Genomic DNA, 21037 nt, shown 5'->3' on the forward strand with positions numbered 1-21037 from the left:
GCCTGGGCGGGCCTGCGGCGGCGGGGAGCGGGCAGGGGCGCACTGGGGACGCGTGGCGCCTCCTGGGAGGCTGCAGACGGCGGCTCGGGTGGCGGCTGGCCTATAGGGCAGCGCCAAGTGGCGGAGGGGGCTTGGGGCGCGCCGGATTCGGAGGAGAAGGTGGGAGGATGTGGCGGCTGATGATTGGGGAGGCACGAAAATCAAGGAGGAAGGTTAGGGTGACAAAAATGGCAAGGGGGGCTGCTATTTATAGAAGGAGGGGTTAGGGTTGGGATTTTTAGGCCTATACGGACCCTCGGATATCGATCTGACGGTCCGGAGCGGAGGGGGCTAGTTGGGCTGTGAGAGATAGGCTTGGGCTGAGATGAGAGGGAAGGAGTGCAGCCCGGCAACTGTTTCCGGAGACCGAAAACATCCGACGTTTGACCGGCTACGATGCCGCTATAAGTTTAACGGTAGGGCTATCAAACGAGCTCCGAATGCGACGAAACTTGACAGGCGCTCTGTCTACACTATAATAAGACCGCACGCTAAGTTTCGACCCATTCTGAGAACATTTTTATGCCACTAATAAAATAATATTTCGGAGGTGCCGCGGGCGCGTGCGGGTGTGGTTGGGCTCAGAACGGACAACGGAGAGAACCGGGGGAACCCGAACGGATGTAAGTTTTGAAAAACATGCAGATGAAATGCAAATGATGACATGGCGAAATGCAACACGCAAGCAAATGACATGGCAACAATGACGAATAACTGGAAGACACCTGGTGCATCGAATCCGGGGCGTTACAGTATGTACTTTACAAATTTCTATGTCTCCATCCTTGACCTTTTCACGAATGGGGTTGAAGTGTCTCTTGATGTGTTTTGTTCTCTTGTGAAACCTGGATTCCTTCGCCAAGGCAATTGCTCCAGTGTTTTCACAAACTATTGTCATTGGACCCGATGCACTAGTTATTACACCTAGATCGGATATGGACTCCTTCATTCAGACTCCTTCATGTGTTGCTTCCAAAGCAGCTATGTACCCCGCTTCACACGTTGATCCTGCCACGACGCTCTGCTTGGAACTGCACCAACTGACAGCTCCACCATTCAATATAAATACGTATCCGGTCTGTGACTTAGAGTCATCTGGATCTGTGTCGAAGCTAGCATCGACGTAACCGTTTACGACGAGCTCTTCGTCACCTCCATAAATGAGAAACATATCCTTCGTCCTTTTCAGGTACTTCAGGATGTTCTTGACCGCTATCCAGTGATCCACTCCTGGATTACTTTGGTACCTCCCTGCAAAACTTATGGCATGTCACACATCAGGTCTGATACACAGCATATCATACATGATAGAACCTATGGCTGAGGCATAGGGAATGGCTTTCATTTTCTCTCTATCTTCTATAGTGGTCGGGCATTGAGTCTGACTCAATTTCACACCTTGTAACATAGGCAAAAACCCTTTCTTTGACTGATCTGTTTTGAACTTCTTCAAAACTTTGTCAAGGTATGTGCTTTGTGAAAGTCCTATTAAGCATCTTGATCTATCTCTATAGATCTTGATGCCCAATATATAAGCAACTTCATCGAGATCTTTCATTGAAAAATTCTTATTCAAGTATCCTTTTATGCTATGCAGAAATTCTACATCATTTCCAATTAACAATATGTCACCCACATATAATATCAGAAATGTTACAGAGCTCTCACTCACTTTCTTGTAAATACAGACTTCACCGTAAGTCTGTATAAAACCATATGCTTTGATCACCTCATCAAAGCGTATATTCCAACTCCGAGATGCCTGCACCAGTCCATAGATGGATCACTGGAGCTTGCACACTTTGTTAGCACCTTTAGGATTGACAAAACCTTCTGGTTGCATCATATACAACTCTTCTTTCAGATGTCCATTAAGGAATGCAGTTTTGACATCCTTTGCCAGATTTCATATCATAAAATGCGTCAATTACTAACATGATTCGAACAGACTTAAGCATCGCTTCGGGTGAGAAAGTCTCATCATAGTGAACTCCTTGAACTTGTCGAAAACCCTTTGCGACAAGTCGAGCTTTGTAGACAGTAACATTATCATCAGGGTCAGTCCTCTTCTTGAAGATCCATTTATTCTCTATGGCTTGCCTGTCATCGGACAAGTCCACCAAAGTCCATACTTTATTCTCATACATGGATCCTATCTCAGATTTCATGGCCTCAAGCCATTTTTCGGAATCTGGGCTCATCATAGCTTCTTCATAGTTTGAAGGTTCACCGTTGTCTAACAACATAACTTCCAGGACAGGGTTACCGTACCACTCTGGTGCGGTACGTGTTCTGGTCGACCTTCGAGGTTCAGTAGTAACTTGATCCGAAGTTGCATGATCATTATCATTAGCTTCTTCTCTAGTTGGAATAGGCATCACGGGAACGGTTTTCTTTGATGATCTACTGTCCAATTCGAGTGAAGGCACACTTAACTCATCAAGTTCTACTTTCCTCCCATTCACTTCGTTCGAGAGAAACTCCTTCTCTAGAAAGGACCCATTCTTAGCAACAAAAATCTTACTGCCGCTTGGGTCCCATGAAGGCCACCACCGAGTCGAGGTTGGCGTACACAGCCGGTGTCATGCCCGGTCGCAGGCCACCGTCGTCCCCTTTCCCTCCGGCTGAAGGACAGCCCAGCAGTTCCACTCTGATGAGCAGTGTGCCGAACATGGGGAAGCGAGCCACCCTTTGCGTTGAAGCATATATCTCCGAGGCTCACGGCAGTACGATGAGGGGGCTGCCGGACATGCGGAAGACAACGGAGATCCCTCACGGCCGGCTGTAGACTAGTCAACGGTATCCGTGTCATGAGAATGAATATCCGCCGGCGCCGGCCTTAGACTAGTTCTGCCTTAGTCCGGTATAGTTTTAGTTAAAAGTTGTTCAAAATGTAATGAATTTCGTTCGGTTTGTAAAAAATCGTCGTGTTTGCATGAATTTCATCCGGTTATTTCAATCAGTGGTTGAAACGTATGCGGACGGCTCCCGCGATACCGGAGCAAATTTGGAGACGCCCTTAGAGCATCTCTAGCAGACCCCGTATAACGCCGACCCGCAAAACGCGTTTGCAGTTCGCGGAAAAACGGCTTTGCGGGCCGGCGCGGGCGTCCGCAGAGTCAGACCCCGCAAAACGGACCCGGATAAAAGGATATTCACGGAATATGCTCTTTTACGGGTCATCTTTGCTGGGTCTGCTCTTGCGCCGCTCCCGCCGGTCCGCAAATATCAATAGCACACCACAATACAACAATCATCCACATTACAAATAATTAGGGAGAAAAAATATCAATACCACACCACAATACAACTATCATCCACATTACAAATAATTATTCATATCACCGAAGCAAACTAAATAATTCAATATAAAACCTGCCCCGAATACAAATCACAATGAATTTAATGAAAATGAATAAAAAATGAGTTTTGTTACTGTCCAGCCCTTTGTCAATGGTGCTCAATGAGATCCTCCTGAAGCTGAAAGTGGGTGTTTGCATTTTCAATCTCCTTGTATGTCTGAAGAAAAGCTGTAATGCGGTTAGGGTCTCTAGCAAGTTTGACACGGCTACCCACATTGCCGACGATCGATCCTCGCCGCCTCTTTCGGTTCTCATCTTCGCGCTCCTTCACAGCAAGGGTCATCACCAACGTCTGCTGCCGATAGTTTGCAAGCAGCGTCTCAACATCCGAGTTGTCCGAATCGGACGAATCGTCGAGCAAAAACTTCTCGCACGGCCTCAATTCCATCTACATGAACAAAAAACGCACGCCACGTCAACAAATTATGCATACCGCTCGGCACAAGCACAAGTAAACACTCACCAGCTGCTCGAGGGCGGTGGCTCTCCGCCGGTTCGGGGGCGGGCGATCCCGGGCGGCGACGACGACTACGGGCGGCTCGTGTCGCCGGATCGGGGGGGGGAGGGTATCGGTGGAAGAGGGTGGGGGCACCCCCGTGGCGCGATTCCGCCCGCAGATTTGGCTGGAATCGGCGGCGGCAGACGGGCGGAACCAATGGCGGGCGGCGGCGGAAGGAGGTGGGGAAAGGGTGCGGGCTGAAATGTCCCTCCCGCCAACCGCTTTCCTGGGATACGAGGCACCGTAGGGGCGAGGCGGAAACCTGCGTGTTCGCGGGTTGGGGTTGAGATTTTGCCGCGCCCCTCAAAAATATTTACAGCTCAGACGCGTTTACGGGGTATGTTCAGACAGGATTTTCCGTGCCAACCCGCATTTTAATGGTTATTTTACGGGTCACGGCTTTTTACGGGCTCTGCTAAAGATGCTCTTAGCCGCCCCACCCCAAAAAAATGGTAAATCGAGCCGCGATTTGCTGGACTGGCCCCCCTTTCCTTTTCTTCCTGATTTCAAGTGGTTGGGTACCATTATACTGCTGTGGTACCGGTAGACAGCGCCGATTTATGAGCCGGTAGAATCGGCTGGCTGAATTTAGAGCTAACTAACAAACGTACGATCGAGTTAATGTTGCTTGCCTGCGTGTCGAGTCCCAGTTTGCCACCATCGCAAACTATGATTGGCACTGTGGCACACTACCACACATATATGATATAGGAGTATATGCGAGAACCGATCCATCTTGGGCGGCTAACCATTTGCAACAGCTGAGGTGCATGTTCTCGTATGTCAAACAGTGTGTGACGACTGAGGCACCTGCGATCTCCACCACCGCCGGCGGTGGCTAGACGTAGTACGGCTCTCAGCAGGAGCGCCGCACTGACACAGCAACCGGCGTTCCTCCACGCTGGCTGTCTCCTAGAGCGCCGTCCCGAGTCACTGCACTACGCACGTCATCCCGATCCACTCCATCAGGTCAGGGTTCACTCGAGTTTATTTTTTTCTTCAAATTTTATACTTCTTTCGTCCATAATTACTTGTTGGAGAAATTGATGTATCTAGATGTATTTTAGTTTTGGATACATTCATTTTTATCATTTTTTTGCGACAAGTAATTCCGGAAGGGGGGAGTATCTGCTAGTACTCCATCCATTTCGAAATACTTGAAGATTTAGATTTGTCCTAAGTCAAACTTTTTAAGTTTGACCAAGTTCATAGATTTTTTTTTGCAAGACATAGATAAATATATATAAATATATCAACATCTACATGATCAACATCATCAAAATAATATCATTAGATCCGTCATAAAGTATATTTCCATACTATGAATATTACTCCCTCCGTCCCATAATATAAGACGTTTTTTGACACTACATTAGTATCAAAAAACGTCTTATATTACGGGACGGAGGGAGTAGTATTTTTTATAAATTCGGTCAAACTTGGCAAAGGTAAACTTCAAATATTTTGAAACAGAAAAAGTATCTTTTAAACGGTCCATTTAGTAGTCCACTGACTGTGGTCTCATCACGTTTCCAATTCTTTCTCCGCGATGAAAGTGACTTGGTTGGTCTAGTTTATACATAAACTAGCAGAATAATCCATACATCCCCGCAATAAAAGGATAATCCATACAAATGACTTTTTTTTTTACAAAATTGTTGGAGTTAAAAGTTCAAGACAAAATAACACAAATTGGATGTATATTGGTTTTATATATAACCATTTTCACAATAGCGCTTCTACTACACAATGTTGGATCATTATTTTTCGTATGAACATGCTTGTGTAGAATTACAAATGATGGTTGTTTGAAAACAATTGTTGTAATACTATCTTCATAAATAAATAAATATCCGGAGTAAAAACTGCTCATTTGCACCTATTCTATGTCCTCGAGCCACAAATGTAGGGAGTCCTAGGTTTGTTTTCTCATTACACATGCTGGCATTTTTTGTCCTATTTTCTCCCAACAAATAAACATTTTTATCCCATTTAATTCGTTCATACATTGCTGCTTATATATCATTCAAATATAAGATTACTTTTAGCAAAATAAGTACACCTATAGGGAACATGGTCTAATTTTAATATTATTTAGAGAGAAATCCATATTACAACCCCAAACTCTTCCATTTGTCTAAGAGTCAACTCTGAACTCTGAAACCTGTTTAAGAATCAACCCTGGATTATCAAAACCGGCTAAGAACCAATCCTCTCTCTCCTAAAACGGGTTTTCGCTGAGTAGACCCGGTTTTGTCCCGTTGACCGGCCAGTCAGCATCCTAGTTAGTATCCATGTCAGCGCAATCACTTAACCCACTTTTGGTCAAACTATGTAAAAAAATTGAAAATGTCCAAATTGTTTTGAAAATATTATGTAAAATCAACACTAAGATAGTAATCATTATGGGAAAGTTTCACACATTGGGCCGACCATATTTGAAAATACTCTGAAATTACAATTTTAACCCTTTTTGGGCAAATTTTGTCAAAAAAAAAGAAAGTGTCCAGAAAAAAAATTAAAAATACCGTGTATTGTGTGAAACTTTATGTGACATTTGACCAAAAATTGTCTGAAATTGTAACTTCAAGGTATTTCTATATCTGTTTGGCCAAATTATGTGAAAGTTTCTCAGAATGATCACTATATTAGTGTTTGAGTTGAGATTTAAAGGGGAGGGTTAAGCATACCAAGTCCGTAGAGAACTGCCCGTAGGTCTTGCGTTCCAGCTTACCGCCGCGGATCAAGAGAGGAACCCCTTCGAGATGGAGGGGGTCGACGTCGCGCCGCCGCAGATCACGCCCACTCCGGCTTGGTGGCCGACGTGCGCCCTGAGGCCGCTACTCCCCCAACTCCACATGGTCGAGCCTGCTCCCTCAGCCCTCCGTCGCCATATGAGCCCCCTGCGTCGGCCCGGCCGCTAGAGTCACTGCGAAACCGATCATGGTTGCCCAAGCAGATGGATGCATCATGCATGGGACCAACACGGCTCTCGCCTGCCTCGCTGCGCGCTACCTCCGTTCACGCTTTGCTGGCTGCTGCCCTGGGCACTTCTCTACTCTCTTGAAACATGCTTTCGTCCTGTTTTATATATAAAACAACACCTAAAAAATACACGACCGAACGATATAAGATGATAAGATAACCCTTTTACGAAGTTAATCCTGAGATAATTAACCGGCAGACACAGAACGCACGCGACTATGCTACCACAGCAAAGAGCACCGGAAGAACCAAGCACACCCCACGGTACGACATAGCGCACCTAAGCTCCACGACAACGCCCCCAAGAGGGAGAACGCCGCAGAGTGTCGCCGCTGCCGAGTCCCCAATTCCAGATCAGGATGCCACCCTCCGAGAGAGAGGGCACATCTAAGCTACCCGTCGCAACACCTCCCGTTGCCCACACAACCCAGGAGGGGAGCCACCACCACCGCAATAACGCCCGCCCAAGAGCAACCATGCCAACCATCATCCGGGGCCGCAGCCCCAGCATCCCTGTCGCGAGATAGTGTGCGCTGCTCACATCACAACGCACTCAACCACGATAGGAAGAGCGACGACACACCATGTATTCCTAGCCCGACATCGGTCCCCGAGTCTGGGTCGGCGCCTCCACCGTAGGAGGCACCAACACCTGCGTTCCTAGCCAATCCCGGTGGACTGGTAGGGACACGACTCCGAGACTGTCGACGGTCGCCGACGAGCCAGCCCTAGCCCTTGGCCAGGTGAGCTCACACGGCGCCATGTCAGTGGTCACTGGCGCCGATCCATGCACCAACGCAATGGTAAAACGACCACCACCATCGAGCATCATACCTGCGAGGAGACCCGCGAGCACATCCCTGGCCAAGCCAAATCTCTCCTACTCGAAGCACTTGCTCTGATCCACCCCGGGCCCTGACCTGGCACGCCCGAGCACGAACCCTAAATCTGAACCTTCCCATTTGCGCGTGCGGCCTGCACCTCCGGCGTCCGCCCGGCCCCGCGCACCGTCGGTCCAAACCCATGAGAAGGAGGCAGCCATCATCATCCCGCACCCCGTGACGCCAATCGCCGTGCCGCGACCACACCGACGACCGGTGCAAACCACCAGGAGCTCCCACCCCACGCCGACCAGCCCAAAGGAGGGGAGAACCCCAGCCAGAGCCAACACCTGTCACCGAAGGGGAGTCCATCCAGGGGCCGCAAGCACAATCGGAGGGGAGCCCCGCGACCCACAAGGATCCTGCGGTTAGAGCATCTCCACCCACGCCCCCGGGAACGCCCCCCAGGCCACTTTTTTAGCACCGGCGTCAAAAAATCCTCCCACTCGCGCTCCCAAATCGTCACTTTTTGCCGGATGTAAAGAAAAACAACGCCGCCAGTCCCACCCCGAACCCAGCCCCCCCGGGGGCAGCTGGGCGTGCCGGCGCTTCTTTTCCTCGCTGCTGGCCCACCCCGCCTTCCTTCCTCCCAGCCCCGCCCCGCCCCGCCTCCTCCACCCCGCTCCGCTTCCCTCGCCGCCCCTCCTCCTCCGCCCCGCCCCGCCCCGCCTGTGAAGCTGTGTCTCCTCCTCCTCTGCTCTGCCGCCTCTGGTTCAGGATCGACAGCACCGATCGGCAGCGGGCTCGGGCAGCACGGGGGAGCAGCAGGGGAGAGCTGCGGCTGGAGGCGGGCACGACAGCGATGGCAGCCAGGGGCGTCAGCAGGGGGCAGCAACGGTGGGGGCGAGCATGGCGCAGTAGAAGCGAGAAGGAGCAGAGGGCGTGGTCAGCGGAAGTGGCTCCTCGCCGCGGCCATGGGTGCGGCTGCCACGGCAAGCACGAGCGCGGGCACTGCGCCGGCTCGGACCATCGACGTCGGCGTCCGCGCACTCCACGGCGCCCTCGCCGGTGGCCGGTGCGTGGCTGGGACGGGCGAGGCCGGGGCGGGCGCTGGCCGGAGCTGGCGAGGCGAGGCGAGCGGGCAAGGCGGGGGTGGCCTCGGCGCGCGCGTGGCCGGGCAGAGGTGGGGAGGCGGGGCGTGCGGGCAAGGCGGGGGCGGGGCGTGTGGTCAACCTGTTGCTCGTCGCCTCCGTCGTGGCCATGCTCATCATCCGTCTCTTCTTCGCTGCGCGCCACGCGTCCTCCTCGTCGAGGTGCAGAGATGCTTGGAGGTGGAGACGGCTGGAAAAATTTCCTCCCCAAACCTAAAATTTACGCCGGCGCAGCCCCAGCCGGACGAAAAACGTCCCTGGGACACAGCGACTAGAGATGCTCTTAGATATGGACAAACCAGATCGAGTCACTACAGCCACCCTAATCCCTAGAGGCGCCCTCGCGCAGCCCTCCACGCCATATCCAAACGCAACCGCGGGAATGAGGCACGCATGAGCCCTCGCCGCCGCCGCCCTTCGTCGTGCCGCCGCGCCCCGCCGCCCAGCGGAGTAAATTGCACAAAACCACCAGTTTGAAGGTTAGCTTTGCGAAAAACACTACAATACATTTCTTTTGCAGAAAACACCATGTCTACGGTAATCTTTTTGCAAATAACACTGATCGGCGGATTTGGCTCGTTTAAGCGTGTTTATGACAGGTGGGTCCATTTTTTGCTTACGTGGCATAACGTTTCGTGCCATATGGGTTTTATTCTAAATTTACAAACTAGTTCCTAGAATTTACATAGACACCCCTGAATTGAAAAACAAAAACGCAATTAGCCCCCCACATGTGAGCCCGATGTGGATCTCGCGACGACTAGGGTGAGCGCAGCTGCACGCGCAAGTCGTGCCCTCGGCTGCTCGCCGGTGTTGCCGATTCTCACCGTCGCCACCAACTGCTGCTCCTCCCCGGCTTCTCCGTGGTGCTGCTGCTCCCCTCACCGCAACCCATCGAGCTGGTTCTCGCCGCTGCCCTGTGAGCTGCTCACCGCGTCGTGATTTTCTGCAGAGGAAGCCGAGGTCGGGAGCAGCACGGGCGCTTGGAGCGGCTGGAGGCTCCGGGCAGGCTCGGGCATTAGGCAGACGTAGGCGTGGCGGCACGACCTCGGCAGTCTCCCGAGTTTCTCTCTCTCCCTCCCTCGAACCAGCAGAGCAGCTTGCAGGAGCGCCGCCGCCGCCCATCGCCATGGCCCTGAGCTCCATGAAATTCGTCGCAATTAACCAGCTCCCGCTTCGGATCCAGCAAGAATCGAGCCGCAGCCCCCTCTGCATCTCGGATTCCTGCTCCTCTGTCACGAGCGACGGCCGCGAGCACCGGCGGGACCTGGATGAGGTAGGCGACCCCGGCGATGTAGTCGTCTTGGAGTGCGCGCGCGGCGTCCTCGGCGCGTGGCGGAAGGGCGCTCCTCAGCAGGGGGCGGGACGGGCGGCGTCCTCTGCTTTCCCCTCGGTGCGGCAACGGCGACGGCGTCCTCGGCGCGTGGCGGAAGGCCGCCCCTCGGCCGGGGGCGGGACGGGCGGCGTCCTCTGCTCGGCTGCGGGTGCGAGGCGTGAGAGATGTAGGTGGCGTGCGGCAACGTTGGAGCAATGGGCGCGGACGTCGCCGGATCCGACATGGGGCGCGGCGGTGGAGGCTGAGCTCCACGGTGGCGTGGTTGGGGGGGCTGGGCGGCACGGGAAAGAAAGGTTGGGGGTGTTTTGATTTAAACTCAGCTAACACTGTTTTCAGCAAACCGTTATGCCACGTCAGCGGAAAGCGGGACCCATCTGTCATAAACATGCTTAAACGAGCCAAATCCGCCGATCAGTGTTATTTGCAAAAAGATTACCGTAGACATGATGTTTTCTGCAAAAAAATTGTATTGTAGTGTTTTTCGCAAACCTAACCTTCAAACTGGTGGTTTTGTGCAATTTACTCCCACCAGCCGGAGGACGCCCGCCCGCGCCAGCCCCCGCCAGCCGAGGGGAGAGGACGCCCCGCCGCCGCCGACGCCAACCAGGCTTTGCCGGGCGGTGGCGAGGGGAGGAGATGGGACGAGGGGTAGAGACCGGCGGCCGTTGGGTGGCCCTCCCGGCCGCCTGCGGGGGCGACGTGGGAGTACTGTTACGAGTGTAATCTAGTCACTTTGCTGTTTAGTTTCGTGGCGCCCCTTTTCCAGAATTTTACCACCATACCCAACCCCAAAACTTACAGTTCCTTGTGGAGGGGAATACAAACTACTTTCTACAGTTAGTTTATATCGATTAGGATCCAAAATCCACTTGCTAATTTGTTTCCTTAATTACTTGACTGATCAGCTAAATTTTATATCCACCTTCCCAGCAGCCTGTGTTTTCATTTCTTTATCCATGGGGAAAGTGGTTTCGTTGGTCTACTTTATAATTTATATGCAAGTTTTTATTGCTACAGTAGTTTATTTGCTTGTGTACATATTGAGTACAAGTTATTACTACTATTTTGCCCTTTAGCGAGTAAGCAAAGCATGCATGTAGAGTTTATAATCATTTCTAGGATAAATGTACTCACCATATATGGACACTGATTTGAGTACCATACTATGTACTTGTAGTATCCACGTGAACAAGATGTTCTCCGTGGCGTCAGTGGTATCAAGCCTTGCAACCTCCGTTCTTGGAAAGGCTGCATCCTTTGGTACTGACTGGGCTGTTAATGAGATCAAGTCAGCCTGGAACGCCCAGGAAGAGCTTCACAAGTTGGAAAACTCATTGAAATTTATCTGTGGTGTTCTTCGAGATGCTGAGGACAGGGAGTCAGCTTCTCATGTCCTTCACGAGTGGCTGGACTGTTTGAAGGATGCGGTCTATGACATAGATGATCTTTTGGACGATGCGTCCACCGAAGCTCTCATTCTACAAGTTCATAAGGGTTTATCTCGCATTCAGTCTATGAGCCTTCTCATTACTGGTCCATTCAAATTGAGTCACAAAATAGAACAAGTTCGTAAAAAACTTGATGAGATAGCAAAGGACAGAGGGCAATTTGGTTTAAATGAGCAACCAATTATTGACAGCCGGATGTTCAGGAGCAGCAACAGGGAAACTCATTCTTTCATCACCGAATCAGATATTATTGGAAGAGCTGAAGCCAAAAAGAAGATAATTGAAAAGATATTGACAGCTAAAGACTCAAAACCCTTGTCTGTTCTTCCGATTGTCGGTTTAGGAGGAATTGGAAAAACTGCTTTAGCAAAATGGATTTACAATGATGTTCAGGTTACCCAGAATTTTGAGATGAAATTATGGGTTTGTGTATCTGATGTGTTTAATTTAAAAAAGATCTTGGATGATATAATACAATCAGGTACAGGTGAAAGCAACATGAAGCTAAATCTAGAGATGCTGCAAAGGAAGTTGTGTGAACTTTTGAAGGAAAGAAGATATTTTCTAGTGCTAGATGATCTCTGGAATGATAAACTTGCAGACTGGGAAGAGCTGAGAAGGCTGCTGTCTAGTGGTGGAAGAGGAAGTGTCATTATAGTTACCACACGCAGTTCAAATGTTGCATCAATGGTGAAGACTATGGAGCCATATGACGTGGAAAAACTGCCAGATGATAAGTGCATGCAAATATTTACCCAGTACGCATTCAGAGGTGAGGAAGAGGACATGATGGACCAACAGTTAGTAAGTATTGGGGAGTCCATTGTGAAAAAGTGTTGTGGTGTTCCTTTGGCAGCCAGGACGCTGGGTTCCCTATTGTCAAGATGTCGAGATATTGAAGAATGGCGACATGTTCTGGAGGACAATTTGTGGAATATGGAGCAGAACACAGATGATATCTTGCCAGCATTGAAATTGAGTTATGATGCACTTCCACCTCATCTACGACCATGCTTTTCTTGCTTGACAGTTTTTCCAAAAGGCCACACAATTTACCAGGACATTTTGATTATGTTTTGGATGGCTCTGGGATTGATTCGTCCATCTAATAAACGCACTCAGCTACAAACTGGAGAGAAGTATTTTAAAGAACTACTTGGGAGATCTTTATTCCAGGATCAGTGCGTCCTTTCTGATAACAGGGTTTTCTACTGTAAAATGCATGATCTTATTCATGACCTTGCAACCTTGGTATCCCAAAAGGAGCATGCCATTGTAAGTTCTGAAAAGGTAACAGTCTCTGAGAGTGTCAGGCACCTAGTTTGGGACCGTGAGAACTTCTCCATAGGACTCAATTTTCCTGAGGAACTGAAGAAGGCAAATAAGACAAGAACATTTACAATCAGATCAAGCTTTGGTACCGTGAGCAAATCCTTCATTGATGACCTTTTCTCAAGTTTCACACTCCTCCGTGCTGTGACATTTTTTGGAGTTGACTTTGAAGTACTGCCGAGTTCCATTGGAGATTTGAAGCACCTGAGGTACCTGCTTATACAGTTTAATGGCAAACTCAGATTATTGCCGAAGTCCTTAGGTAAGCTGGTGAATTTGGAAATGCTTCATCTCTATGGCTGCAACCAGTTAGAGGAGTTCCCAAATGAAGCTCGCAACCTTGTTAGCCTTGTATACTTCAACCTCACATCAAAGCAGAAGTATCTAAGGCTGTGTGGTTGGTCCTCTCTCGCAATTCTGAAAATGAGCTATTGCTATGAACTGATATCATTGGAAGAGGGTTTTGACAGCTTGAGAGCCCTCCGAGAGCTACTCATCTTTGATTGTCCGAAGCCGACCGCTCTCCCCTCCAGCATATGGCAACTCTCTACACTTGTTGCATTGAGTATTAGTGGCTGTGAAGAGTTAGATTTGATGGTACCAGCTGGGGAAGCCTCGGGAGGACTATATAGTCTTCAGAACCTGCAGCTTGGTCGTCTTCCAAAGGTGACACACCTTCCAGAGAGCTTTAAGTCTGCTTCTTCCTCTCTTCAATATATAGAGATTGTCGGTTGTGGAAACCTGGAGAGGCTGCCAAGTTACATCCAAGATTTCCGTTTTCTTAAGAGAGCCGTGATTAACGGCTGCCCTGAGCTGAGCATAAGATGCGCGGTCGAATCCGGAGAGGATTACCCTTTTGTAAGCCATATCCCCGAGGTGTACACCGATGGGACTCCACTGTCAAAAGCAAGCTCACCTGGTGAAGAACGTTCTTCGCTTGATTGAGTTCCTCGGGTACCTATTTATCCGTTAAACTCATCGGACATCTATTGTTTCTTTAACTCGTTTGCATCTACATGTACCGCAGTTATGAGTTTGTGCCAATCTAGTAAATCATGGATCCTCGTTGAAGAAGTCCATGGAGTGAGCTATTCAGAGCCGAGAGCACGCCTTTGGCCTGGATTCTTCGCTGTATTTGTACTGTACCATACATATTATGATTTTTCTTTGCGCGTGATCTTGCCCTTTTCGGGCAAGAAACTGTACTGTTTATGAATAATGCCGCTTTTCCTGCTGCTTGTAATTTATGTTAATTCAGCGTCATATAGACATCGCTACTGGTGACCGAAATATTTTGCAATCCTTCATTTCCTCGGATCTTTATCGTGCTAGTGCGTCCGAGGAACTACAACATTTGGAGTTGGTTCCGTTACAGGATTTCTGTTGCATAAAATCCATGCAGTTTCAGTTACACTTGTAGAACCCCATACCGAACTTGAGATTTTGGGCCGCGAATTGCCCGAAATCTTCTTGCTTCTTGGAAGTGGGCGGCGGTGGCCGCTTATGCAGCCAAAACAGGGGAGAAGGGGCATCCATGTGAGCAGCAAAACAGAGCACACACACGCATGTGATTTTATCTGTTTTAGAAACTCCTAATTGTGCTGCGTGGCAGAAAAGCAACTCCAAGTAATACTCCCTACTTGACAGTTATAGTGCTTATAATATCTGTAAGAAGTCAAAATTCATAAATTTGGATTAAGTTAATAGAAAATCCATCCGATATTTTTGTGCAAGAATACATACAGATACTTACTTTTCATATTCTTGAGCCCCCGGAAAGAAACATTTTTGAAGGAACGAACTATACCAACTAACTAAAAAAAAAGGAAAAAGAAAGGAAGGAACGAGGCACTGGACTTGGGAGGCTGGTTCGTACAGGCAGCGCTATTCTTGAGATCTAGCGTGCTCTCGCGTCAGGCGCCTCCCCAAATGCGCCGGCCAGGCGCGTGCGAGGCCAAGGCCACGTTTTTTGCGTGTGGTTTTTTCATGTTTTTTTTGTTTTCATTTTTTACTTTCGTTTATACTTAAAAAAACTTAACATAAAACATTAAAAAAATGTTAACTAAGCATTTGAAAAATGTAAAAATATTTATCATGTATACGGAAAATGTATATCAGATAGTACAATATGTGTGAAAAAGTTGATCATGTATTTAAAAAACCAAGCATTTGAAACATATTAAACAAGTATTTGAAAAATGTTAATCAAGCATTTGAAAAATGTTAAATGTGTAAAAAGAAATGTCAAACTTGTATTTGAATTTTTCTAATCAAGCATTCGAAAACCTTGTATAGAAAAAAATATTGACCATGTATTAAAAAATGTTTAATCTTGTATTCGAAAAATGTTAATCAAGCATTTTAAAAATGTGTATAGAAAAATATTGACCTTGTATTCGAAGCATGTTAACCAAGAATTTGAAAAATGTTAAATGTGTATAAGAACCTACTCCGGGGGGTGTGCCGAGGAACCTACACATTCGTTGATGTGCCGACCGGCATTAAACACCTCGCTCGCTAGCTCCTCGCATCTGCCCGCTAAATAAAAGCGGTCAAGTGCCAGGCTATACACCTTCGCTCTCCATCTCCTCCTTATATAACACCCACCATGGCCTCCGGCAAGTAGAAAGAAGGAGTTCTCCGACATTACAGCGGCCTGGGCTGCTCAGCAAGCCAGCCCCATGCAGATTGGCTTGCCGACAAACCCTTTGGATCCGGCGCCACCGCCATCGCCAGCCCCTCCTCGCCCGTCCAAGCTGGCGAATGCCATCTCTTGGCAACTCAGCTGCGAGCAATGGCGGCAACACGTCAGGCAGGTGGGGATGTCCGCTGAGGCCGGCATGTCCGCGGACAACGAGGAAAAGTAGATCATGGGAGCCCACCGGCGCTTGGTTCCCACAAAGGCAATCGCCACCGTGTCGCCCGGTTACACAGCCGGTGACTTGCCCGGTGAGCAGGGGCGTTGACCACGGTGATCGTCTTCCCCCGCCCAAAAATCAACCCTGATTCGTGCTTCGCGGGGGCGAAGGAAGGGTATTCTTCCCCTCCCGCTGAAGCATATCCCTCCAGGCTCACGGCAGTCCGATGAGCGGGTTGCGGGACATAGGAAAGACATGTCGTGGGAGTGGAGATTCGCCTCGGCCGGCATTAGACTAGCTTTACCCATGTCCGGTATAGTTTAGTTAAAATATGTTCGAAATGTAAATATTTTCATCCGGTTTGCATGAAAATCATCTGGTTTGCATGTAATTTGTCTGGTTCGTTCAAACCTGGCTTGAAATGTATGCGGGTAGCTTTGGATGACCGTCTCATGCATCTGTGTCTGTGGGCGAATGCGTTATCCGTGTCCGTGGACGGATGCATTATCCGGCCCGAGGTATGCCCAGGTATAGCGGGTAGCTTTAGATGACCGCCTCCCGCATCCGTGTCCACAGACGGATGCGTTATCCGGCCCGAGGTATGCCCAGGTATAGCGGGTAGCGTTAGATGACCGCCTCCCGCATCCGTGTCCACAGACGGATGTGTTATCCGGCCCGAGGTATGCCCAGGTATAGCGGGTAGCTTTAGATGACCGCCTCCCGCATCCGTGTCCACAGACGGATGCGTTATCCGGCCCGAGGTATGCCCAGGTATAGCGGGTAGCTTTAGATGATCGCCTCCCGCATTCGTGTCCACAGACGGATGCGTTATCCGGCCGAGGTATGCCCAGGTATAGCGGGTAGCTTTAGATGACCGCCTCCCGCATTCGTGCCCACAGACGGATGCATTATCCGGCCCGTGGTATGCCCAGGTATAGCAGGTAGCTTTAGATGACCGCCTCCCGCATCCGTGTCTACAGACGGATGCGTTATTCGGCCCGAGGTATGCCCAGGTATAGCGGGCAGCTTTAGATGACCGCCTCCCGCATCCGTGTCCACAGACGGATGCGTTATCCGGCCCGAGGTATGCGCAGGTATAGCGGGTAGCTTTAGATGACCGCCTCCCGCATCCGTGTCCACGGACGGATGCGTTATCCGGCCCGAGGTATGCCCAGGTATAGTGGGTAGCTTTAGATGACCGCCTCCCGCATCCGTTTCCACGGACGAATGCGTTATCCGGCCCAAGGTATGCCCAGGTATAGCGGGTAGCTTTAGATGACCGTCTCCCGCATCCGTATCCACAGACGGATGCGTTATCCGGCCCGAGGTATGCGTAGGTATAGCGGGTAGCTTTAGATGACCGCCTCCCGCATCGGTGTCCACGGACGGATGCGTTATCCGGCCCGAGGTATGCCCAGGTATAGCGGGTAGCTTTAGATGTCCGCCTCCCGCATCCGTTTCCACGGACGGATGCATTATCCGGCCTGAGGTATGCCCAGGTATAGCGGGTAGTTTTAGATGACCGCCTCCCGCATCCGTGTCCACGAACGAATGTGTTATTTGATTTGCAGGTCAACGTTGGAGATGCCCTCACATAATAGAATGGTAACATGACTAACAGGTTGCCGAAAAACGGTCCTAAGTAGTAACCCCTCGGTTCCTAAATATAAGTATTTTTAAAGGAGAAGATTACAAGGCAGTAAAAACAAGACAAACACTAGTAGGAAAAGGGGCTTTTACCCCGGTTCTGGAACCGGGACTAAAGGGTCGTTACTAATGCCCTAGCCCTTTAGTCCCGGTTCTTACACGAACTGGGACTAAAGGCCGTCCACGTGGCCGGTGCGGGGAGCCCAGGCAGGAGGGCCTTTGGTCCCGGTTGGTGCCACCAACCGGGACCAATAGGCATCCACGCGTCAGCACCTGGCAGGAGCTGAGGTTTTTGTTTTTTTGACAGGGGGTGGTTTAGGGGTTTTGGGGGGTTAATTTAGGTGTTTCATATATTGTGTTAGCTAGCTAATTAATAGAGAGGTGTCCTCTCTTATCTCCGTGCTTGGTCGACGCTACGTACTATATACGTATAAAGAGGAGTAGACACGCTAGCTAGTAATCAAATGAAGGAAACAGAAGATCGTCATGAACATATGCATACAGAGAGAAGTGATATCGACCACCTCTCCTTCTCCGAGATATTGGTCGAACAACAAGTTCTCGTATATCTATCCGACACTACCGGCTACATATATACAATAATTATCTCTTACAATATATACAATCTCCTAATTATATTGTAGGAACACAGGGTCCACATAGTATTCTCCATTTTCAGCGATCACGTGGTCAAGGAAGAATGCCGCCAATTCCTCTTGAATTCCTCGCATACGATCTTCTGCTAGGAGTTGATCCCGCTTCCGAAAAATCTAATTTGAAGAAGGGGGTCAATACATATATATATGAATAAATGAAACTCAACACAAATGATGGTAATAAAATAAAATTGTGAATATTATTGCTTACGCACTTCATATTGTTCTTCAGTGTAGCCCCGCTCACAGGTATGGTAGCGGATGGACTCGCAAATGTAGTATCCACAGTAATTATTCCCGGGTTGCTGCCACAACCACTTTACAAGAAATAGAGGTCAATCAAACTGATAAGCAAGCATGCTAAATGGTATTGATCAAACTAGCGCTTGAATCACTAGGAGATGCGCGGAACATGCTACTATAGTACTTACTTTCGGGTGTCTAAATTGCAGCTGGTTCAGCAGTCCCGGGGCTTTTGAGGTGAATTTTCTCCAAACCCTGCCAGACAAAGAAAACAATTACTTGATATCAGGAAATGAACAAAGTTGCTGATATGGTGGATAATGATCGATTTAACTTACTTCTGGAGCATTTGAGTCATGTTCGCATAGTCCTGGGGATCTTTTCGTCTCGAGTCTAAGACGGTTACTACTCCCGGCTTAAGCTTAATCTCTAGGAGAATATAGTGGAAGCTGCGCATGCATGCATAAGTCATCAATTACATTACCATAACGTGGACTAATAAGGGAAACCGAATATGCAGAAGACAGTAACACTCACTTGAAGTTGTAAGGAAAGAGTATTATATCTTTGTTTTGATTTAATACCAACGATTGTAGCAAGTTGGCCTCGGCTTCTTTGGGATGTTTTTCAACCGTATATGCATCTATGAGATTTGTGTTAATGAACCCAATATCACCGATTTGTCTTTTCTTCAATTCGGCGATCTTCAATCTGCATAATATAGTGAGGATAAGTATAAATACATGCAATGAAAGAGCTGACCTATATAGAGAGACTTAATGACAGAAGTAGTACTACTTACAGACAGTAGCAAGTGATCGTTGTTTTATCGAGGGACTTTAGATTGTAAAACTGGAAGAAATCCTCAAATGGAACATTCAGCAGTTCAATTCCAACGAGTTCATGCTCCGGTTTAACTCTCAGCGTCAAAGTACTCATCCCATCAGACTCTCTGCAGGTTTTCATGTACCAATCATGTAGTCTTCGCATCATCGTGCTTAGAGATCTGACATCTTTGACGAGAGGCTTCCCGTAATGGTATTTGTGTTCGTCCACCTCCATGATTTCATAATGTACATCGTCGGGCAGGTAATCTCCAAGATTGCTATAACCGGGCACCATACCCGGATCATTAGCGATGATGTCTTTTGACACCTTGAGCGGGGGGCATGATTGGTTCGCTTGTTCGCCGAGCTGGGCAATTTTTTTCCCAGCTCGTCGTTCTTTCATCCTTTTATCACTGACAGTACTTCCCGACCGCTCCGCTTCGGCATATTCCTTTCCAAGAAGGCGCTCATAGTTGCCTCTTGGCGGAGACTTTGGTGGTTTTGTCAGGGCAGCCAGAGTGCGCTTTGCTTTCACCGGATCTACCTTCTCCTCCGGAGGTGGATGTTTCTTTGCTTTGACCCCTTCAAAGAAGTTCTTCACTTCGGCTCGCACGATCTTCGCGTTCTCCTCCTCGGTCCTCTCATATGGTAACTTCTCTGGAGTCTTCAGAGAAGGACCGAATCTGTATTGCCTCCCGCCTCTGGCAGCTGTACTGCTAGACGCCGGCAGAGCAGACGGAGCGGCTGCGGCTGTCTTCTTTCCTTGCTTACGAGGCGGAGGAGAAGGACTACAACGCGCCGGAGCAGCCGCAGCGGCGGCGGGTCTCTTCCGCCCTTGCTGACGAGGCGGAGAAGGAGGAGGCTGGCTGCTCTGGCGCGCCGGCGCTGGCGAGAAGGAGGCGGAGTGCCGCCACGCGCCGGAGAAGGAGGCTGAGTGCCCTGATCACTCGCCGGAGGAGGAGGCGGAGTGCCCTTACTCGCCGGAGCCGTCCAGTTCGGAAGCTTGATGAGCTCCTTCCGCCATAGGCATGGAGTCTTCAGAGCTAAACCCAGCCGAGTCTCCCCTTCACCAGTAGGGTGGTCAAGCTGGAGGTCCTCAAATCCCTCCGTTATTTCATCCACCATCACCCTAGCATATCCTTCTGGAATCGGCCGACAGTGGTAGGTTGCGCCGGGTTCAGTAGGTAAAACAGAGCCAACAGCCGCCTTGACTTTCAAGTTCTGCCATTCCGCCATAAGGTGGCAATGTTGAGACTCCGTGATAGCATCCACGGGGTAGCTAGGAGTAGCCGCATGCTCCAGCTGAGGCAGCTCGGTGGAAGCCACGCTGCTTCTACGCTGAGATGGCGGTGTAGCTTCGGGGGAAGTTTCGGCATCTCTATTGCCGTCTCGTTCCTCTAGCACTTGAACCCTTTCGTGCAGACGCTGAATTTGGATCTGCTCCACTTTTTTCCTCCTCTCCTGGGTTTTGTAACCGCCCGCGTCCAGAAAATCAGCCTTCCACGGAACGGAGCCTGGCGTGCCTCGTGTCCGTCCAGGGTGCTCAGGATTCCCGAAGGCCATTGTGAGCTCGTCGTTCTCTCTGTCTGGAACGAACGTCCCTTGTTGCGCTGCATCGATATAGTGCTTAAGCTTCTTGACGGGTATTGCAAGTTGCTCGTCCGTCCAACGACACCTCCCTGATACAGGGTCCAAGGTTCCGCCAGCCCCGAAGAACCAAGTCCGGCAACGGTCTGGCCAGTTCATTGTCTCTGGTTCGATCCCTTTATCAAGCAGATCCCTCTCAGACTTGACCCACTTAGGCCGGGCTTTGAGGTAGCCACCTGACCCCGT

At 49.5% G+C, this 21037-nt stretch overlaps 1 protein-coding gene across 1 annotated transcript; it reads left to right on the forward strand.

The window, feature by feature from the left end:
- Window positions 1-4609: 4609 nt before the first annotated feature.
- On the forward strand, window positions 4610-14236 carry LOC123146078 (putative disease resistance protein RGA1). Its single transcript, XM_044565664.1, has 2 exons — window positions 4610-4869; window positions 11371-14236. Exon 2 carries the CDS (start codon window positions 11387-11389, stop codon window positions 13916-13918), a length of 2532 nt encoding a protein of 843 aa, XP_044421599.1. The 5' UTR covers window positions 4610-4869; window positions 11371-11386; the 3' UTR covers window positions 13919-14236.
- Window positions 14237-21037: the final 6801 nt, after the last annotated feature.

The sequence above is a fragment of the Triticum aestivum genome, chromosome 6D, assembly GCF_018294505.1.
Source record: "Triticum aestivum cultivar Chinese Spring chromosome 6D, IWGSC CS RefSeq v2.1, whole genome shotgun sequence".
Taxonomy (NCBI): domain Eukaryota; kingdom Viridiplantae; phylum Streptophyta; class Magnoliopsida; order Poales; family Poaceae; genus Triticum; species Triticum aestivum.